Raw genomic sequence first — 22,919 nt, 5'->3', positions numbered from 1 at the left:
GTCATTCAGATGCTCTTAAAGCAATGTGTTTACATGGCGAGTAGCCAAGCTGACCAATGTGCGTGCATCAACGTGGAAATCGTGTCGCACGAATCGACAATAAACAAAGACAGATAGCTCAACTGGACGTTTTGGGTTTCGGTTCATTGGAAGGACTTAACCAAAGATTTTTCCCATATGCAACGGAATTGTTCACAATAAATGTCAACTTTGCACACAACTATCGGAAAACTCAGTTTGTCAACAGTCTATGCAAACAAACGTTAATTTCTCTGTCAGGTACGAGAGGTTTAGTTAATCGCTTGAGCTACGCTTGCGCATTGACCAATTTGCCTATTCAATGCCTGACATTAGAAACGTCCTTCCTCCTAGGTGGGAAGCGCGTCAAACGACACTTATTGATTAAATTACCCCCCCCCCCCCCCCCCCTTCCCCCCAGCTGACCAAGAAAATCGTATGTATTCCAACACGACGGCGTTATACGAAGCTCATACCTTGGGTGTTGTCGATGAACATATCTGATTCTTAATAATGTCCCCGACTATATGTTCTTATCGGCTTCATGGTGATTGGGAACACTCTTTCCATTTGCAACACTTAAAATGACGACTAGCAGGTATAATTATATTTATCCTGATTGATTCTCTCTGGCGTGCTTGAAACTTTGGTTTTCTGTCATAAACACCTACACTCGTGAATGTCCACATGAGAATAGTTAGTTTGCTGTTAGAAACCCATGCTTGTCGTAAGAGGCGACTATCCTCGTCGTAAGAGGCGACTAACGGGATTGGGTGGTCAGGCTCGCTGATAGTCTAACATTTAGTCTCTGAAATCTTATATTACACAATATCCTTCTTGACTCTAAAAATAAAAAAAATTCCCTCTGCATGCCGTGGAATAGAGCTAGCTTGAGCTGGCTAGACTTGCTTTTGTATGCATATCTAGATTATTATTTATTCATAAAATAAATATATTCCACGGTCATGGTGCAGGACTAGCTCGCTGACTTCACTGTAGACTTACATCAGTCGTAGCGCCGTGATTGCAATGTAGAACAGGGTGTCGCTGTACAAAACAACCCTATCCGTGAAGATCCGGGATAGAATAGGTCTTTAGCAACAACCTATGCTTGCCGTAAAAGGCGACTATGCTTGTCTAAGAGGCAACTAACGGTATCGGTATTGTTTAGTGCGGTGTTAAACAAATAAAACAAAACAACCTTAGCGCTACGACTGTCGCAGGTCTGTGTGAGTTACGATCACCTTAGATCAATAAAGGTTTGTACAACGATACCCAGGTTCCTGGGCCCCGTTCCACAAAGCGAACGTAGCGCTACGACTGTCGTAAGCTAATGTTAAAGTATGGGAGTTACGATCACCTTAGCGCTACGATCGCTTTGTGGAACGGGCCCAGATCCATAAAGCCTTCGTAGCGCTACGACAGTCGTAATTCCATGTTGAAACAATTGGAGTCAGATCGTCGTTGCACTACGATTGCTTTGGGGAAGGTGACCCAGCCTTTTACGACGTGTAAGGTAAAACAAGCGTGACTACTCGCACAATGCACTCGCATATAACCAACAAACATACCCAAAATAGTAAATGGACATTAATCGTCACGTACAAAGCATTAGATATAGCTTCACTTTAGCCTTCGCCTCCTGTTCGATATATCCGAATTCCTTACACACGGAGTCGTGTGTAGCGGATACAGCCCCTTTTCACAAACTGATGGGAATTTTGGGATAATGCAGTGCACGCGGAACATTCAAGTTACATTTATCATTAAAGCTTTTTTTTAAAAGTGGGATGCATGGCCGTGAGACGGGGATCTCAACAGCATCCCACCCCAGTCAATTATGGTTTACCGATATTAAGTTTTATTATTTAAATGTGTGAATGCATACGTTGTGGCTGATGAAAGCCGTTTATCTCTCTCCTCGTTTCAGGGACAAAGCAGTGAGGAAATCTGATTTCGGATGACGCCGCTGCCGCACCGTAGTGGGGCCAATCAACAAACACTGTACGCAGCGAACGTAACGTAAGTCGACGTTCCAGGAGTACAGGACAGGTGTAATGTATTAAATCTCTAAGTTTTAACCACTACTGCCGTATACATTTCTCACCCGCCCCCAATCAACGTCACCACACTAAACTGCATTCCGCAAAACATATTTCAAACGGTCATGAAATCACAATAAAGCCCACTGCATAACGTCCCTTTTATATGATCCGTTGCAAGGCCACAACGCCCCAGCGCTGATTGAACAGAAACCAGCAAATTAAAGAATCCATGGTTCTCAATAAGCACACGTCGAGCTTTGTAATCAGGACGACTTGGAATTCTCGTTTCACATTCGATCCTTACGCACCCGATTACACCGCGCGCCTGCCCTACCCCAAGTAAATAAGCCCGCCCTGTTTTAATTGTCGCGTTTTACAATTTCCCGCTTTGAAAGACCAAACATTCAAACGACACGAGCAGTAACTCGGGCCTGCTGCCGCCATGCACGCACGCTCACAAAAAGGGTCCTTGCTCCGGCGCTGAATTACGGCGGAGAACGGAGATAACAGGAGGGTCAAATTTCACCGCCTCTCATTCATAGTACACACGAGCCGTGCGCGCCGAAGGTTTTCGCTTATCGACAATCTCAATGTATGAACTTTACCCGTTCGGAATTACGACTGGCGTGGCACTGCACACATAAATCCGACAATTGTGAGGGTTGCTCTCAAAGCCTGGGTGGGTCTTCCACGTTGGTCGTTCTATTGATTCGTTCGGCTGGCCAGCATAGCAAATCGCCCCAAAGGAGTTGACGGGAGTATTGGTAGGGTTAGAGAAAAACGCGTTCTGATCAATTCAATTCCGGGAGCTCAATCTCCCGACTGCCGGAGCGTGAATTCATTCTCATTTTGGTAGTTTTTTTGTCTCTTGGTTAATCACCGCGCATCTCAGTAAGGCGACCCCGGTAGACCATGTAATCGTCAAGCGACTGCCCCGTGAAGCGTGACAGCTTGGTGAGTGGCCCGAGGCGTTTCAATACCATTCACTACCACAGTGTGCCGCTCGCCTCAGAGCTTACGGCAGAGCCAGTGGGAGCGTAGCAGCGACTCGTAGCAGATGTGTCAAAAGACTCTACGGCGATAGTAAACCAGTAAATGATAGATGTGCCGGCCGCTTTGGCGGACTGAGGGTTGCGCAAGCGGTGATAAGTGGGGCGACGGCGGCGAGCGGTGGCGAAGGGGCGGAGCCTGAGTGGGAAGCGGAGAGAGTAGCAGGTCGAACGATAGCCACGGTCTCACTCTATGTTTACGGGGGATGGGGGAATGTGAGGCGCACGAGCAGTCTGCGACTACGAAGACAGACCACCCACCAAATGATCTAACAGACCAGCGGACAGACATGATACAAAACGCTCCCATCACGGAAATGGCTGTGGATAGCCCTACTACTAAAACTCCCAAAACTTGTAAGGATGTGAAATCGACGAGTGTCAAAGTGAAATCTACAACACCCAGTGTGAAATCGACATCAGTTCAGGAGAACTTGGCATCCAACCCAGCTTCCCTTCTTGCAGCGATTGGCGATTCTGAGGAGTATGTTAAACCGATTGTTAAAGACGGTGAAATTATTTTGGAAGTTGAGTGTGGTCAAAACAAGGCGTATTTGTACTTGTCGAAACTTTGCCAAGGAAGCAAGGGGCCGTGTATATTCTTCCAAACTTCGTGGTTAACACCCAATGAGTTTCAGTTCGTCAGTGGCCGCGAGACCGCTAAAGACTGGAAGAGATCTATTCGACACCATGGCAAGAGTTTGAAGTTGCTATTGACTAAAGGCATCTTGTCCGTTCATCCGACTGTATGTGATTGTGAGGGATGTCGCCACGGTTCCAGCACTCCGGTAAGTTGGTTTGAACGTCAGACAATAACATCCTCCTACACCTGTGAAATGTACAACGGTATCGTGTGTATGAACTAATATAAACAGACACATGTGCATAGCCTCACCAGATATGTAGTATATACTCTCTCTCTCTCTCTCTCTCTCTCTCTCTCTCTCTCTCTCTCTCTCTCTCTCCATACACGTTTTCTCCGTGAATGTTGTGGACTATTTAGAATCATAGACTCAAGCTTGTCATAATGTACGTTATCAAAACATGCCGTGATCTGACAGTTTTTAATCAGACTCGCACGGTTAGTGTGTATATTTGAGACTTTATTATATCTAACGTGGAGGACATGTATGGGCTTGACATTCAGTCAATGTCAAATATAGGAAACTAATTAAACTTTTCAATAAATTAAATATTTCAGTATGAACACACATGTTGAAATGAACTGGCGACAGATTATACAGGCATCCCAAATGAAATATTGCGAATGTTTATTTCACTTGTCGATTTTTCTGGCCGCGTTTCCTAAATCCCAAATCCGACACTGTAAAGTTTTCTAATTCAACAAACCACCTCCATGTGTGAGAGGCTGGAATTATCTCCGGCTCAAACCCGAGAAACCTTGTCCCGAAGTCGTGGCAACAGCCTATGCTCTCTTCCTATTGTGTGCGAATTACAAAGACTCAGTGTTTAAGGTGTGAACGATTTGAATACTCCGCACTCCGTCGACAGGCGAGTGATTCTAACCAGCTAAAAGCCTTATTTACGGGAGACCCTCCTAAAGATCATTGTCAGAGCGGTCCAAAGTTTACATTGAGCTATGTCCATAGCGCGAACAATAGGCCCACCAGTTTTGACGCGAGTTTACAATTGCCGTTCAATCATTTGGCGACGCCAATGTTGACGTAGGCTTGAGCAAGCGTGCATGGAGCGAGCTAAAATCGAGCCTCTGTTCTGATTGACAGGGTATCGGGAGAATGAACAAGCGTCACTCATGTCATCCTGGCGAGTTCTAAGTGAGCGATAGAGAGGAGAAATTATCTGCAGATACAATTGTCCTTGATCGTATCGTCGATAAGACGATGATATCCATGTTGATATATATCACATAATCGACATCCATGCACTCGTGTTTATACCGAACGCCAAAACCAGCACATCGGTTGGGTTCATACCAGTGAACTGTTTCGATTTGAATTTGTTGTGAATGATGAAATATGTTCGCGTGAAAACACCCCCGACGAATATCTGACCAAGCGACTAACATTCTCTCGTCATCATCACCATCATCATCACTTTATTTCTCCACAACAGAAGACGTAAAACGTATGATTGTTCAGGTACATATAGTAAACATTGTATATCCTTGGATTTGTATAATTTCAAAACCTAACATTTATACATCTACTATGAAGAATTACGTCAACACCCTTGAAGGTTTGTTAATTAAATTTTCCTTTTAAATATGGCTCCACATCAAGAAGTCGTATACAATATATTATTTGTATGAAAAACAAATGAACACTCCTACAGACCTAGTATTTCAAATTTGGCACATATGTGAAAATAGTCGTCCCCCCCCCCAAATACCAGTCACTTTCACAATTTGTCATCGATGGCCGGTTACGTCTTCCCGGTAGTGCCCATCGCGTTAGGAAAAATGCGACCAGGCGTCGGAAACAAGATTGATTTGAGCGTAAAATGGTCCTGGCACATTGCCGAGGCAGAATGCTGTCGCCGTATCGGGGCACACGTGTTTGCGCCGTAAATTGTCGTCGGAGAGGGCGTTTTTGTCTTGAATGTGCTGGCACAGTTGTGTCCGTGACAGAAAGCGTCAGTTTGACCCCAGTTTGACGTGACAATACGTCGTACGTTGAACGTATTGTAGAGCACGAATGGGTTGAATGTTTTGCAGCACAGGCGCTCGGACGTGGTTGGGTTTATAGCGAGTTATCGAGTTTCAGCACTAGTTTCAGTTTTCGTGCTGTTCGGTGCAACTTGTGATTTGCATGCGACTTAAGGGGTATTTTGTTACCTCGATGCCGAGAATTAATATCCGATCGTGTTGACTTTTACTATAAATTCACAATTTGAGATTGACGATGAACTGTAAGAAATTAGCTCCAACTAAGCTGTTGTCGGGAACTCATCAAACGAAATGTGTCGATATAAAGTGATGTGAATTAATGAAACACATTTATTTTAAATTAAACACATTTATTTTAAATTAAAAGCATATTCACTGTTATGGTTTAAAAGACACTGCCTCAATGCACCTAGAACGCCTTTGATAACAACACCGTGTACGTTTATGACAAACACATTCACTCTACAGAAATATGGCTTTTCACACGGAGATTGAAAACCGTTTTCTGAACATGTCATCGAAATAAATTCAATAAATCTTTAACTAAAATGTTTTTAAAGGTACACTGCCAAATTGATAAATAAAGCAGCAATTAGATGTCACATCTAACACTTAACGAAATACTTACACTAAACCCTTCAATCCCGTTATTACATGCCCGCAATCGGCACCTAAGTCGTTAAGTCCGCAACACCAATAAACCTGCCGATATCCTCCTCACCAATGACAAGACAAACGAAGGTCGTTATCCGTGACCGGAAGATTTTTTACTATCTTTCCAATCCTTTGTTTATGTTACGACATAATATCCCACCCCAATAAGGAAGTGAAAATGCCCCGAGGAAAATGCCGGTTCGCCGACCGGGCTTATCAGATGCAGCTAATAAAAGCCCCGACCCCCAGCGTTTCCCGTGCCGCCCCTAGCGGTAACCCCTAGCGAGAAGGTCCGAGCGTTTCTAATAGTTTTACAACCGGCAAATGATCTGGGGATATTATTTTTCAGCTATTACGTTTCTCGTTAGTATAATGCCCCAGTATTAGGTCGCTTCCACGTCTGCCCGAGATAATTACTGCTATTTCACGCTTCCTAGTGCCCAGCTGTTTGGCGGAGATTGTGCTCGGACCTGCATAATGTATTAAGTCTCGGTCGTAAAAGTTTAAATTACTCTCCATACAGGTTTAAGGCTATGAAATCGTATTTTCTTGCCGCTGAAATGTATTTTCCAGATTTGTTACAGAGCAACCTTCTATTTTCCGTAGTAGTTTCGACACGCCATGGCTTCGCTCGCCTGTTTCGAGACTGCTTATTGTGCGTGTAATTTTGAAATGAATAAATTCGAAATAGAGAATAAAGTTGACTTCAATTCAAATCGTGATGAGTTTCATATGAAACAGCCTTAATAAAGAAAATAATGTCTGTGTAGTTTAGAATGCGATATTCGTGCGTACGGATGCTTATACACACATGCTCCCCATTATGTGGATCGATGCTCATGATATCAATCACTGGATTGTCTGGTCCGGACTCTATTTTTTTTACAAACCGCCGACATATGATTTAAACATATTTTTATGCAAATCGGTCAACAAGCAAAGAAGGCGCACGTGAATACCTCTCCAGTACAAGTTATATTCATAAAGGCATTAAACCAAACAATACATGATGATTAACTAAATATGTCAACAAAAGCAAGTGGTCATAGACAACAGTTTGGTGTAATGAGTAGAAAATTAATATATAAGCTGGATGTATAGTTTCACGTTAGCTTAAACCTTTTGGAACGAAGTATTGCCGCGGTCATATAACTGGAATATTGCTGAGTGCGGCGTTTAACAACAAACAATCAAATGATACACATATGCACACATTTAGCCAGTCTGCCAATACTATTATTAATAGGTATTGTTTAAAAAAAATAGTTTTGAGGGTATAGTCAAGACGTATCGATGTACCTTTCGTAAAGCGTTCAACAATTCAATATAATTGTTTCTGAACGTGAAACCGGTTCACCACCAACCCTGTGCATAATTGTACCTCGACAATTCTTCTTCACATTCTGTCAGCTTAGACGCAAACTCGGCTCCAATGTATTCACTACTGATCCCACAGGATGTCATCTGACTCGAGAACATCACCCGACACCAGATATTTGTTTTGTTGACAGAGAATTTAACACATACACCCTGAAATATAATCCGAAGCGAAGTCTGTTCTGTCCCCTGTGAATGTACAATGTCAAACGTAAGTTTCTCATGTTTGAAACACAAAGTCGTCTTTGATCAGGAATGACACGACTGGTAGATATGTGAAGCCCCCGACCTCGCCCACAGTTATTGTTGTTGCTGTTGTTTAACGCCGCACGCAGCAATATTCCAGCTATATGACGACGGCCAGTAAATAATCGAGTCTGGACCAGACAACCAAATGATTGACATCTTGAGCATTGATCCACACAATTGAATGAGGTGACATGAAAATCAACCAAGTGACCAAATCTGACCACCCAATCCATTTAGTCGCCTCACACGACAAGCATTGGTTACTGGGAACCTTCATTCTTATCTGGACACTCCATATGTATCGCCAACAATTACTACAAACGGAAAACATATGGGAACATACTGATAGAATGATATAACAGAATTATATTTCAGACTAAGCTTTCAGTGAAAGAGATCCACACGAACAGCCTGATTCAGCTTTGAACGAAATGAACTGATGTGCTCCCAACACATCATCGAACAGTCTCTGGATATCTTGGGTAGTGAAGTTTCACACCAAACACACGGCTGCTCTTCTCTTAGTTATTTCGAGATCCGCGAAGAGCCGGGGTAGAATAGGTCTTCAGCTACCCATGCTTGCCGTAAAAGGCGACTATGCTTGTCGTAAGAGGCGACAAACGGGATCGGGTTGTCAGGCTCGCTGACTTGATTGATGCATGTCATCGATCCCAATAGCCTTGATCGATGCTCATGATGTCAATCACAGGATGTCAGGTCCAGACTCGATTATTTATAGCTGGAATATTGCTGAGTGCGGCGTTAAACAACAAAGTTAATTCGAACAATATATATCGACTTCCTTTATTTTTGTGAGTTTCATTTATCATCACTTGCCCGCGGAATGTCAACCTTATATAGTGTATAGATGATAGACTTTCAGATAGTGTATTTCACGTGTTCTTCGTGAGTAGTCTCCCTTGTCGACATTGACGGGTTAAACAAAGCCGGTGTAACATGTCTGAGCTTGTCTTCGTATATTACATATGGCCTGTCACCTCCTTTACCATTGTCTATTCGAGCTAAACTAGCAAGATAATACTCCTTTAAGCTTTATGACTTATATTGCCTGAACGATATCGAATCTTCTTTTCTTTTAGAACAATATAGATATGACCCGTTAGTTACGGGGGATTATTCAAAGACCTGTACGTATTTATTTCGAAAATCGGTTGATCACAATGCCCGTTGACTGTGAATAGTTCTTGGATGGGTGATCGCCAGAACGGACTACCGCCGACATGACTCGTTGCTCAGCCATTTGTCTCGGCCAGGCTCGATCACTAACAGACTACTGAGATAAAACGATAACACTGCGTGACTTTGAGTTAACTAAACTGGGAGAGGAGGAAGTTTGTTTGAACGGCGATAAGAATTTGTTGTTTGCGACATGATAACAGTTCCGTTTTGAGGAAAACACAATCTTCCAACACGTGGTGTTTTCCTCGATACCTTTTCCTCTTGTTCGACAAATATTGACGCGTCAACATGTATGATTGTATGATAAACATGTAAACATGTATGACTGTATGATACCAAATATACACCTGCGATTTGAAAATTATTTCAATAACACCCTGACGTATTTGTTAGTGGTTTTTGCTGTACGATTCCATGGTCTTCCAGAGCCGTGATTCTGGCACCATTATATTGATAAATGTCCAAGTCCTGCTTCTCTGGCCGCGTCATACCCAAATACGTTAAAAATGGTACTTGTTGTTACCATTCCTGCTACTCAGCATCAATGAACTGGTCAGATCGGAGACACATGCAGTGACGCGAATGGTGTCCTCGCGACATAGTATCACAGCAGGCTGGTATTATAAAACCGGCATCACGCCAGACTAGTACAAGCACACGCACACACACACACACACACACACGCACACACACACACACACACACACACACACACACGTGCATACACGTATTTATCTAAATGCAATAAGTTTGAACGCGACGTTAAACCCCATTTCACCCCCCTTAAGACCCGCTTCTCGCTGGGATTTCCTCCAACATCCAGTCGACACGCCATGACATCCCTGAAACACTGTTCAAAGCGGCGTTAACCAACTTCGATCATTTATAGGCTTTTTTTTAATAATGGTCACGATTACGCAGATATTAAATTCTATCGATCAAACCCCGTCGTCTTTGTAACACGTATCATCCCACGGAATTCCAAGTCACCTGTTCAGTGACGCACACCTTACAGCGATCATTGTGCGTTACACGACAGTAGTTTTAATTTATAGCTTCAGGTATGGATGCAATCCATTACGGCTATGACATGCAGTATTTTGATATGTATCCGCTTTGATGCAGTGTAGGTTCGACATCGAACCATCTGGTGGACACAGAGCTAATGACTGAAAGCCCATTTTTCTAATGGATGCATTTCTAAAACAAAGTCGGGAAAATCGAAAAATTTAATCCATCTCGTGATGGTATCTAACGACAATCATTTCGCTATATGGGCAGATGCCTATTATTAGGAAGAGTGAGGGCGAATTATGCCTGAGAATGAATTATTCGGGAGTCGGCACTTAGTCGTAGGGACTACGAGAGCTGATCGCATTGGTAGCGAGCCAGTTGTACATTGATACGAAGCCCAGTGCCGTATGGTGTAATTTGGCGCTCTAATTGTAGATCCCGAGCGTATTCGATAGGCCCAGCATTATTACAGAGTTCGGTGGGCGCCCCGAGTTAAAGACCATTGCTCAAATCCGGGCGGTCACGGGCAGTGGAATCGATTCCAACACTTAATCCCGGAGCGGCGCACAAAGAAATTTATTTTTCGCTCGACGGCGCGTTGAAAAAGAGTCCCATAGTAAATACCGAACCCGCATGCCCCGCTAAGCTTTGGCGACCAAGCTGGCTGGACAGCCGTCACCGTCATACCAAGTTCGTGAGCAAAAATTGCAAAGCGGTTCTATCAAAGTCTCCAGCGAACGGCGATAATATGATAGAAACGAAATTTACTACCGGTGTCGACCCAAGCTGGCCTCCGCAAATATTGATCCGGATCGCATATGGCGGGTATTGATTGCTTCACTCCGCCGGCACGTAGCCCGCGTTAAACTATTTCCTAATGTTTCAAAGAAACACGCACTGTTTCCGCTGCACAAGTCGCGATGGGATGGCGTAGAGCTGTGCCGCACCGCACGAGCGCGAAACTAAATTACTTACGAGTGTCAGCATTCAAATGCTCTAGAGAAATCCGACTCAGCCGGCACGAAACGTGCTATCGATCATATGCGCGCAAATCCGGTCACGTGCAGTATTTGCATACGGCGGGCTTTGTCGGCGCCGGGAGTCGGGAGGCCGAATGTAAGGATGAGCTGCAAAATTAATTATTGGGACACTGGAGAGTACAGCGGGATTCGGGGAGGTCGCTGGCGAAAATTGAAAACCCTAGAGTGGCAGTTCACGGCGTGTATCCGCGGGAGTTCGCAGCGAGTTGTGTGGGGAGAACACAAAGCCGACTTGGATCTTCTCACCCTCCTGGCACCGCGTCCTCGGCAGTCACTAATCGTTTTAGCGTGTGGTGTGTTCGCCTCGGGGGACGCATTAATTGTCACCGGTCTTCATTAAGTATTTCGTATGATTAGAGCCTTGCCGTGGATGGGAATCGTGCATTATTAATTCAGGCTAAAGTATCAATCTAGCTTGCGAAAATGAGATTTTCTTCATTAATTCTCTTTTCGCTTTAGACTCGGCAAAGCTCTAGGTTTCCACCGCCGGGTGTTATGGAGCCTAGCCGCTTCACCAGTTCCGAAAAGATGAAGGAAATAGTCCCCCGCGAAGCCGGAATGTAATTTTACACTGGAAAAACGCCTGCGGAAACGTTCTACGTGTGTTCCGCCAAGTCGTATCCCCCTGTCGGAGCCCAATATTACAAGTTCTCGGATCACTTCACACAATATTATTCCACTATTCCGAGACTTCACGGAAAGAAGACCCGTGTTAGAAGAGGCCTTCAGCAACCATGCTTGCCGTAAAAGGCGACTATGCTTATCGTAAGAGGCGACTAACGGGATCGGTTGGTCAGGCTCGCTGACTTGGTTGATGCAGTTCATCGTATCCAAATTGCGTGGATCGATGCTCATGATGTCAATCTCTGGATTGTCTGGTCCAGACTCGATTATTTACAGATCGCCGTCATACAGCTGGAATATTGATGAGTGTGGCGTTAAACAACAACAAAAAAACAATATCACAGTCATGTTTCATATTATATGCGGATTCATCCTCAACTGTCCACTGTAGAAAATAATAAGTCCATTTGCTATAACAGCTTCGTTTCGGAATTGACTTCCTATGTCACTTTTCACTCACCACGGTCATGAGCTATCATTCCCTGCATAATCGAGGGTGGTGGCTATTCCAACAATCTCTGTTGACGTAGTATAGTGTCACATGCTTTGAAAATGGGTTTGTGGTGTGGGATTGCCCTTTTGTTACATGTTTAACCCGTCACGATGAAATCCTATGTTCCATGCCAATTAATGAGTCGCGGATTCAAGTCGTTGCTATAGGAACATCACTTAAATGGTTGGACACTAATGTTGATAAATTTGCGATAGACTACATTAGTTATCGCCCTTGTGTAGTTAGGACTGTGTGTTTCGTGTAACCAGCATAGAGGTTAGCACCAGTCAAACGAGTTGGCCTTGGTGAATGTTCTGTCCAGGCTAGGTTACGTCCGGAGCAAGTATGATTGTGATTTCCGCAACGTTGTGCGCAGATTACAGTTAAAAGCAAAACGTGTCAGTGGTATCTTTATTGACATTTAACGTAGGCTATCTCTCGGAAACCGTCAGAGAAGAGACACGCACAGATAACTTCCATTGCTTTGCTTCACATCAAGGCTTCCAATGCACCTTTAAAATCTCACGTGTACATGACAACGGCCTTCGCTGTTTAATTGTTGTCGTTGGAACGTTGTGAGTAGCTGGACGCATATCCGTCGTTAATCGTTCTTACAACATGTCATGCACAGCACGTGATACTAGCGTTTCCAGGGTAACTAAACGAAAACGCAGTCAAGCAGTTAATTTCTACCACTTTATCTCGACTGTTGTCACTCGTGCTCGCCTCTCTGGATTTCGGGACTGATTACGACATTTCGTCCTGCCGTAATTCGGAAAGTGCTTCCTGTCACGTGATCGCCAAGTGGAAATAATCAGTCGATGAGGTTTACCCAGTGGATCAAGTGGCAGTGGCTCGCCTTTGTTTGACGCTGAGCGCATTAGTGTGGGATGTGACCCTCTCTGAATTATTAATTATTTAATGGAGAGCTGCTTTATTAATATTATATGGTTTTAAACCCCAGAGAAATATTGAAATATTCTACATTTTCTTCAGTCAAGCAATTTCTATCTTATCTTTCAATTCGGTATTGGAACATGATATTGTCTTGATAATGTTTGGGATATCTATGCGAGTGAAAGGGAAACTGCCGGTGAAGTTACATTGATAATCAATGCATTGAATTGATTGAACTAGTTCTTCGAAACAATGCCCATTTAACACATACATCTACAGGGCACATCATTACTTTAAAAGCTATACCGAACCACACAGCCTTTATTCAAATTTCGTTAATTTCCATGATAATAACCGATTTGCACCGCCACTATTTGAAAGGTTGTGCTGGCAATAAATACGATAAAATAGAGCAATTATAAATCGGTCAAGCGTCAGCAGTACTAGCACGGGGTGTTGATTGACCTAGGGGCAATCATGACGAGATTTTGGCACCGCGGGCGCATCCGCTCCGACGCCAGTGCCGGCGTGAAATATGACGTATATACGTAGCTGGCGAGAGACGTTCCTCCAACACCAAGAGATCAGAGTGGGGCGTCTTCCTACATATCTTCCCGTTTGGTCGAAACCAGGCATAAATCAACAGTCCTGATGCGGGGCGACACTCGGCGACCAGCGCGGGCTGAAGGTGTCGCATCGCCACATAAAGCAGCGAGCGGCGTTCTAATCAACCGTCTCGCAGGCGTTGACGGGGCGATAGTGTCTTCCGTTCGATATGCGGGTCACAGAACAGCGGGCGGCTGGCGGTAGTTGGCGCTCGCACACGTTCCGCACGCGCATGATCGACGTTAACATTGCGCCATGGCTAGGGTAAGATTGACGCAGTTTGGACGAGGTAATAGGAAATATCGACAACGACGCAGGCCGTCTTTGTTTGCCTCTCCGGTAACAGCAATCTGATGGGGACCATCTCCTGCGATCTGGCAACCTCTTCCGCCTGCGTGATTTCTTGAACGTGTCTCTCCGTCTCCTGAGACCGGCACTCCTTCCCGTCCTAGAAATTTGATTACAGGGGGCAGAACGGCGAGGTTGTGGATGACGCCCAAACAAAAGCTAGCACTTAGCGCCGTGCTTCTGGCAAGGTCCTCTAAAGTTGCCTAAACACCGCCTTCGATCTCTCTCGACAGTGAATCACACGTGAAGGACTCCCCTTGCCCTTCAAATCTGCACCTGATGTCCAATAAATTACATGGAACTATTCGTTAGGTTTTATATTGTCGGCAAGACGTATACAGATGCGTGTAAAGACCCTTTGTTTTGGACAAAGACTCGTCGGTAAGACATCCAATATATCACATCTACGTATCATAAACATTTGCGGGGATAAATTATGTAGTTTGAGGTTTTTTTCGCACTATACGTGGGCTGAGGTTATGCACTAGCGTAGGGTTTACAGTCCCCCCTCCCCCCTCCCCGATCTACATTTTGCGTATGGACGAGTCCCACATGTCTCCGGCTTGGCGTTGTGAAGAGTCTTCGCTGACGGCTGCGGAGCGAAGGCAAAACAAATAAACCCTGTACAAGGCGACTGGATTCAGACATTTACTCTCGCGAAGAAGACTATACCCTAAACCACAGGGAGCTCTGACGCGAGAGCTCCCTCTGTAAGCTGTTTTGTCACGAACTGTGGGATTTTGCGAGCGCCGTCTCTCGACCTTTTTGTTAGGGAGTGGTTCGCGAGCGGATAGGGCTTAGCTACGCGCTGAGACACCGAGGTTGTTCGAGACCCGCTTACGCCCAGTTTATAATTATCCCAATTGGAAAAGCTTGCCTTTAATGGCCTACGGGTGACGGAGCCGCCTCCTCGTGTAGGTGTGGCACAGGAGCGAGGTCAACCCGGTTTAATAGCAGATTAATAAGCAGCATTTGCGGTCCTCATTACACGGCGATGCCCCACACGTGAAAATGCTCCTAAATGAGACCACGCTGCTGCTGAAGCCCGACTGTAGCACCTGAAGATGCGGCTGGTGTAGCCGGGAGGCGCTGGGGCCGCATTCGAAACAGGCAGTGACTCATTTTTTATCGCCAGTAGGCTGAATAATCCCTCGCTCGTCCCATGTATACTGTGTTTACCGAGCGATTTCCTCATGCTTTTAAGCTTTGATCAGTAATTGAGTTTCAATCTGCTTCATTTCATTTCCGATTAATCCGAACAATTGTACGACGTTTATATGTACAGAGATATTAATATCCCGACGTTTGGTATTACAAGTAAATATTTGTAATTATTCAAAACTAACGTGAAATTAATATGAAGAAAAAATAACCGTTGATATTATTCCGAACACAACGCTTCGAATTTCTGAATGTATAATCGCTCTCCTATAGACGAAGGCAGGGTAAACAGATTATGCCAATTCCACGTTTTGTCAGCTTCGCGAAAGACGCTGCACGGACACTGATCTTCACACTAACAGCCAGCTGTGATCTCGTACTCTCAAAGGAGATAAGTCCCGCCTTGCGGATAGCGTTACTCAAACGCCGTGGGGATCACCCCACCTTAGAAATCTTTGGCATCGTAAAGATAAAACGAACGCCGATCAAGCTTCCCTCGACAACGGGACAAATCCAGCCCCGGTAGGACACCCGAGAGGACCGCACGGCTAGTCACGTACTCCGATAAACCGTCAGCCGCGGCTAGAGAGGGGGATAAGAAGCTTAGCGAAAAATATCTTTCCAATAGTTTCGTTTTGACGCATAGCTGAGTGCCCCGCTAGGGGTATCCGAGCGTCTAGTCGGCCTATATCAACTCTGGCAGGCGTTCCGTCAAGACGAACTCGGCCTTTTGTCACCCCCACGCGTCCGGGGTTCGGAGATAGCGGGAGGTCTTACCGAGGGGTCATGACGGCGAGACAAACGTACAGATAAAGCGCCCCATAATTTACTGGGAAGACGACAGGTGAGGAGATACGGGCGCCCAAGTCGTTCCTATCGTCGGGGATTGGTCTCACATTTCCCTCTCACCTTTGCCGAGGGAGACGTTCAAATACATATCAGCCCCCAATGCTGTTAGAGATTAATGTTTGGCTAACGTTTGCTCTATGCAAGGAAGATTAAGTTACCGTTTAGCCCACATTGTTATATAGGCAATTTTATTTGACTTGGCCAGATCAGATGCATTCAGACCAATGCTGCGAATATAGCGATATACCAGCCAATATATAAAAAAATTCTAAATGATGGAATGTGAATTATTGGAAATAAGAGCTATTGCATTTTACCGAGAAGTGACATAAAGTTTAGATGTACATGAAAGCAAATTTAAAATTATAGTAGTTTAATTCAACAATCTGCCCAATATGCCGACAAACTCGCTTTTCCGAAGTCGCATGGCGTCACGAATCCTCTTAAAACACCATATTCGCCAGGGCATGAGCGTGCATCAAATTCTTGATCGATACAAATTTTTATAAAGTCATTTTAAAAGTAGTAACCAGATATCTGGCTGAAAAGACAACCATGCTGAATGCGAAACAGCTGAAGAGAATGAAAAACGGCGAACATATGATCAATATTGCCGCGTGGCGACTGTACATAACTAGCGGCGGCGCATCGACCTGGCGTTTAACGTTATACTGTTGTCCTCGTGTGTTTTGCGAATTCACACACAGTTCTGTACTTAGAGCGAAGGAAATCGAAGCTGTTCGCGCAGACCTTCGGGGAATACCCAACGTGAAAGTTAGGCATTTGTAACAAACCCGTTCAAGACTAATTCTATCCATCTAATTCTCATGTGTTTTCATATGAATTCAATTTTTTATATCATTTCGAAAACAGACTATGTTCGTTACATGCAATATGGATCGCCTCGGCGTCCCAACGCTGTTAACCGCTACACATGTTGTCTACGTGTTAAAACACAAAACGCCTAGTGTGAAAATTATATCGCTTGTAAATGTTTACCTCTGTCGTATCAAAACGCCGCCAAGTCGGTGCCCTTTGAGGCCCCGACGTCGCCATCTAGCGGCGGCTGACGTCATGGGAAGGGCGGTAACTCTAAACCTCTTTAACGCTTGAGCGTCACACTGATCAATCTTCCCCATTCTGTTTCCACGTGGTGGAACTACTTATTATCGTCCCAGGTGTTTTATGTTTGTCCTCTCCTTGCAGACTCGGTGTCGGACAGGCGAGAAACGCAAAACGCCCTCCACTCAGGAAAGGAAAGTCAAGAAATCATCTGGATCCGTGGAGCATCATGCAAATGGAGCCTTCAAACCAGTGGATCGTTGTCGGCCCACTGAAGGAGCCAAGCCTGCGTCAGGTGTGGACGGAAAACTGCCCCAGGATCAGAACTTCCCCTGTAGTAGTGGGAAGAAGACAACGGAGAAACATTGCAGGTAGAATACTTGATTAAGGTTGTTTGTTTGTTTGTTGTTTAACGCCGCACTCAGCAATATTCCAGCTTTATGACGGCGGTCTGTAAATAATCGAGCCTGGACCAGACAATACAGTGATTGACTTCATAAGCATCGATCAACGCAATTGGGATTGAAGACATGCATCAACCAAGTCAGCGTGCGTGACCACCGGGTCATTTGATTAAGCATATAAAGAAGGCGAGTTCATATTTCTGTGAGAACACCCCGGTCAGATTTGACATTGGATGTTCCAAGCTATTCCATTATGCTCGCCTGCAATAGATCCTCTGGTGTAAGTGTTCATGTACTGACAGTTCGCTGTGTTCGTACTCTTAAGGAACGCATCAGGCTCCCGGTTAGAATACTATGAAAACTAGGTACACATCGCCCCATTCTGTGTTGTAAGAGGCGACAAAAGTTGGACCCGTTGGTCAGACTCTGTGACTTTGTAGGTTACGTGTCACCTTACCTCAACGACGCAGGGCATTGCACATAATACCAAACTCTGGTTTGTCCGACCCAGACTCGATTAATTACCATCCGTGGTATAGCTAGGGTAATGCCGACTGCGGCTAAGAACATCAAACAACAGAATACTATTTTAGGAAACTTCTTGCCCCGTTGTCTATGTGTGGCTTTTTGATCATTATATTGCTGATGCAACGTTTTATTTTTACTATCACCCTCACCAAGTGGTTATTGATAAACATGTCAATCTGTTTTTCAGCCCCTTGAAGGAGTCCAAATTAACTAACGTCATTGACGCACCTAAGATACAACAATGTGAAAGACTGATTGAACAAGAAGATCAGACCTTGAAGAAGGTCAAAGTTCAAGGTCAAATAAACATCGATTCGATGATCACAGTTCCGAAGATTCCTGTTGTTGAAAACGTACCTGAAGTAGTTTCATTGCCGCCTACTGAGATACGTACACCTGTACCACCAGTTAAAGGTATGTCTTTCGATTATATTTCGCCACAGTCAGAGCTCCATGAGACCATAAGCGATTTCAATAATTTTAGAACCTTGAACTTAACGAGGTCTATATTGTGTAATGAGTGGAACTTGGTCTGAAACTTCCTTTTCATAACTGAGCATTGGGGAAAACATTACATAACTTTGTGTGCGAGGCATGCGTTTTTTTCGTTGATATTATCCTGTATGTCATTTATTTATTTATGACATCTATTTCATTTTAGAGATCATCAAAATAGACGAGCAGCCTCCCAAGTGTGAACAACGTGTTGAACTACCCGAGGTTAAATACACCGAACCCTTGTCAAAGCCTCTGCCACCAGAGGTCAAGGTCGAGGTCAAGGTCAAAGTGGAAACAAAACCAATGGAAACCTGCCCGGAGCCTTGTGTTAACGACATATCATGTTCTGATATCAATGTAACAGAGTCAGTGTGTGTGACAGACAATGTGGAGGTTCCCATCAGAGTGGAAAGCGAAAAGGCAGAGACACTTGCACGAAGTGCAACGCCTGTGCCAATGGAAGCGAACGATGTAAATAATTCAAGCGACGCCCAACCGTCCTCACCCTGCTCGTCTAGTTGCCCCTCGTCGCCGGAACCAACCGGGGACTCGGAAATCTGCCAGAGGACGCTGCCAATGTGCCCCAAAAATTCAAAATCGCATTCCGTCAAAGCAGCTGAGAGACACGTCGTCGAACATGCGAGTGTGTCATCATCACACGTGAAAGAACCAGAAAAGTGCAAGGAAAGTGCTAAACCTAAGACTCACGTCACGCACGAGACAAAACATAAAGTGACAGACGAGCCTATTCCCAAAAACAGCAGGAGGGAGCTGGAGAAGGCGTCACCACGGTCGATACAAGACTCACGGACGACAAATGAAGTCGCACAAGTTCGACAACCAGAAACTGGCGACGCCGCCTTCAGCGACTACATGAGACTTCTGGCTGCCGGCCATGGGCCTCAGATGTTGTAAGTTTTCTCTAATTTGAACGTCAGTGTCAGGCATAGATAAATCATGTTTTCAATGTCGTAATATTTCATGTCCTTGCAAAGCTGAAAAAAGAAAGACCTATTTATGACAACTCTCTTCATATGTACTAAAATGTGTATGTTATGACACACGACTACAGAACTCGTGAATTCAGTGTCGTAATATTTTATGTCCTTCCATGGCTATAAAGGAAGTCGTGTTTAAGAAATTTTTGTCCACATCTATTGACATAACACTAGAAAACAATACTTTGTAATATTTAGTTAACAGGAACATTGTTTTATTTTTCAGACATCAGCCGCCAGCGGGAATGGAGCCAATGTATGACATCAGGCCACCGCAAATTCACGTCAATCCCGCAATGCTTCATCCTCTTCACGCATGCTCAATGTACAGCCATCCTGGAATGGTCCAGAAAGAACCTGTGTTATACCCAACAACTGCAGGCGCATTGCCGCCTAATATCGGGGCGCCATGTTTTGCCCCGATGCATATGATGCAACCTAGGATGCAATACGCTGTTCCCCAACCACCCATGGTGGATATGTCGCGATCTCTCCAATATTTACCTATACCCGGAAGTGTTCCATATCACTGTGGAACTATGGGAGGACTTAAACGGGGGAGTGTCGAAATGGAGACAGCTTCCGCCTTGGATTTATCCACATCTAAAAGACTGCGTTTGGAATATCCTACTCCAGACTACAGGTTCGACACGTTGCCCGGTTGTCATGGTTTCCAACCATATGGATACGATTATTCCAGAAATTTGAGTGAAGAACTGTCACGGAAGATGTACGCAGAGGAAAGTTTTAAGCCCACCGGAAGTATAGACTTTAAACCCTACACGCCATCTTGGATGGACCATGCTGGGAAATCCGTTCTGCACAGGTGTACGTGTGCGGAAAGCAGACCGGGCGACATCCGCTTTTGGTCTGTTGAAGATGTGTGTAGATTCATCAGTATGCTTGACGGATGCAGCTTATACGCTGAGGTAAGGATACGCTAATTACATCTTTGAGGGAATTATTTTCGCCCCGAGGCCCATGGCGCTAAGGCTAAGGGCTATTTATATGTCTTATAAATTGTCTTTTGTAACGAGTGTTACATTTCAGTTTTAGTCATGGAGTGATAAATAGGTTTCTACAGTTACTGAATAATTCCAAGTCTTGTTGCGACAAACCCTTATCGACCCGCATCCCGTTCCAGCCACCAGACGACCGTAGATCTAGAACGAAAGTAGTCGTAACACTAGTACGACCTGTTTATTATCCGTTCCCTGCAAACGAAAGTCACGACATTAATGAATCGACTATCATTTAGGCCGTCACACGTCCACCAGGAATACCGTGTCACAAGTAGTTGTGCTGCAAGTATCACTTACTACAGAGACCTTTCCACCTGAGCATACTCGCGACTAGTTGTGTAGATGCTATCATTTATCCACACTGCAGGCTTGGCAGACAGGCGGTTGGATAGATAACGCTTTAACACAGTGCTCATGTTGTGCGCCACTGAAACCAGATTTATCCTGATGTCACAGCGTATATTGTCAACCTCAGTTAGTGGGGAAATGACAATAGCTTAGCGATACCCAGACATAAAGCGAGGCGGACTCAGCGACACAGATATTACTGTGCCTTAAGAGCCTTAGCCAGTCTCACTGTTAGCCCTCCGGTAATATAGAAGCGCCGTGGCTTCGAGACACAGTAATATCAACGCTTCGAGTGTACCAATATTCCTAGACAGATATATTGGTTCTAAGTTCAGATTTTGATAACGATTTCATTAAAAGTCGTCTATTTGGGAGAATATGTTTGTAATCACCTTTAATCCTGACAATTTATTAAACTAAGGAAGTAATTGGAATGAATCTATTTGAGAAATGGTTCCAATTACCGACCTCTCTGTATTCAGGCTCAACCTTCATATCCGTCCAAATTGTTACAACGCAGCGTTATATCTGTCCTTCTGTATATATCAACAAGGAGACGACTCTTCTAAATAGGTTTTAGGGAATTTAATGAAACAAATGTACTTAAGACGTATTTAATTACTTATGCCTCGTGATAACTAAAATTCTTCATGTTTCGATGTATATTGAATCAACTATTATTTTTCAAATTTGTAATGTCATTATTATTATCTTCCAGAATTTCCGAGAGCAACGAGTGGATGGAAAAATACTGCCTTTACTTACAACCGACCACCTCATGAAAAATCTGGGCATGAAGCTTGGTCCAGCCCTTCTTGTGTCAGAAGCTGTTGCGAAAAAAGTTCAAGAAGCTAGCAAATACCCCGGATGTGACAGTTGCCGGAAACTGATTCTTGGTGCTAGCTAGGCGTATGCGCGCGCACAACATTGTTGACATTACACTGACTTGAAGTTGAGAGGAACTTCGAATAAGACTTTCCCAATGGACAAACAGTGCTCTTCATCTGCAGAACAATTGTGATATAATTTATTCATGATAATCTAACTCTAGTTCTCCTTTCCTTGGGAGAATTCGATAATGTGTTCGTCAGCACGAACGAGTATTCGTTTTGTGGTCGTTGAGTTTTGAGATGTGTTGTGCCGTTCCATGTTTTGTGCACGAACTTTTGTACTGTCTTATGTAGGGAGGTATGTCCACACATGCTGGGTTCAATTTTATAAAGAAATTTCTCATGGTACTTTTTTGTTTTGTTGTCTGTCATACAATCAAACTACCAGATCGTCATGCAGAGGAACGTTGTTTTACAAATGCACACAGTCAAACCACCTTATGTCGACCATGGATTCAGTGAAACCACTTTAAGTCGAACGTACATACAGTTATACCACATTAAGTCGAAAGTGTATACAGTGACACCACGTTAAATCGAACATGCATTATGTGAAACCACGTTAATCAAAATGTGAAACCGTTAAATCGAACATGCATATGTCGAAAACCACTTTAATCGAACATGCATTATGTGAAACCACGTTAAATCGAACAAATCTACAGCGAAACCACGTTCAGTCGAACAAACATACAGTGAAGATCACGTTAAAACGAACATACATTATGTGAAACCACGTTAAATCGAACATGCACACAGTGAAAACCACGTTAACTAGAACATGCATTATGTGAAACCACGTTAAATCGAACATGCATTATGTGAAAACCAAGTTAAATCGAACATGCATACAGCCAAACCACGTTAGTTCGAACATAACTACGTGAAACATCGTTGA

General features: G+C 44.2%; 1 protein-coding gene across 1 annotated transcript; it reads left to right on the top strand.

Moving 5' to 3' along the window:
• Positions 1-2,618: 2,618 nt before the first annotated feature.
• On the top strand, positions 2,619-22,357 carry LOC139468424 (polyhomeotic-like protein 1). The gene is made up of 6 exons (XM_071250381.1): positions 2,619-3,900; positions 17,478-17,704; positions 18,453-18,679; positions 18,927-19,674; positions 19,988-20,690; positions 21,850-22,357. Exons 1-6 carry the CDS (start codon positions 3,319-3,321, stop codon positions 22,036-22,038), a joined length of 2,676 nt encoding a protein of 891 aa, XP_071106482.1. The 5' UTR covers positions 2,619-3,318; the 3' UTR covers positions 22,039-22,357.
• Positions 22,358-22,919: the final 562 nt, after the last annotated feature.

This window comes from Haliotis cracherodii, unplaced genomic scaffold (genome assembly GCF_022045235.1).
Source record: "Haliotis cracherodii isolate W230 unplaced genomic scaffold, xgHalCrac1.p SCAF_2, whole genome shotgun sequence".
NCBI lineage: Eukaryota > Metazoa > Mollusca > Gastropoda > Lepetellida > Haliotidae > Haliotis > Haliotis cracherodii.
The sequence above is the reverse complement of the archived record's forward strand: the minus strand, read 5'-3'. Positions and strand labels throughout refer to the sequence as shown.

Excerpts from the sequence above, each read along its gene's own strand:
- LOC139468424 (XM_071250381.1), top strand. The coding sequence starts at position 3,319 with ATGGGGGAATGTGAGGCGCACGAGCAGTCTGCGACTACGAAGACAGAC. Across the intron at positions 17,705-18,452 it reads ACAACGGAGAAACATTGCAG|CCCCTTGAAGGAGTCCAAAT; the intron begins GTAGAATACTTG and ends TCTGTTTTTCAG. Across the intron at positions 20,691-21,849 it reads GATGCAGCTTATACGCTGAG|AATTTCCGAGAGCAACGAGT; the intron begins GTAAGGATACGC and ends ATTATCTTCCAG.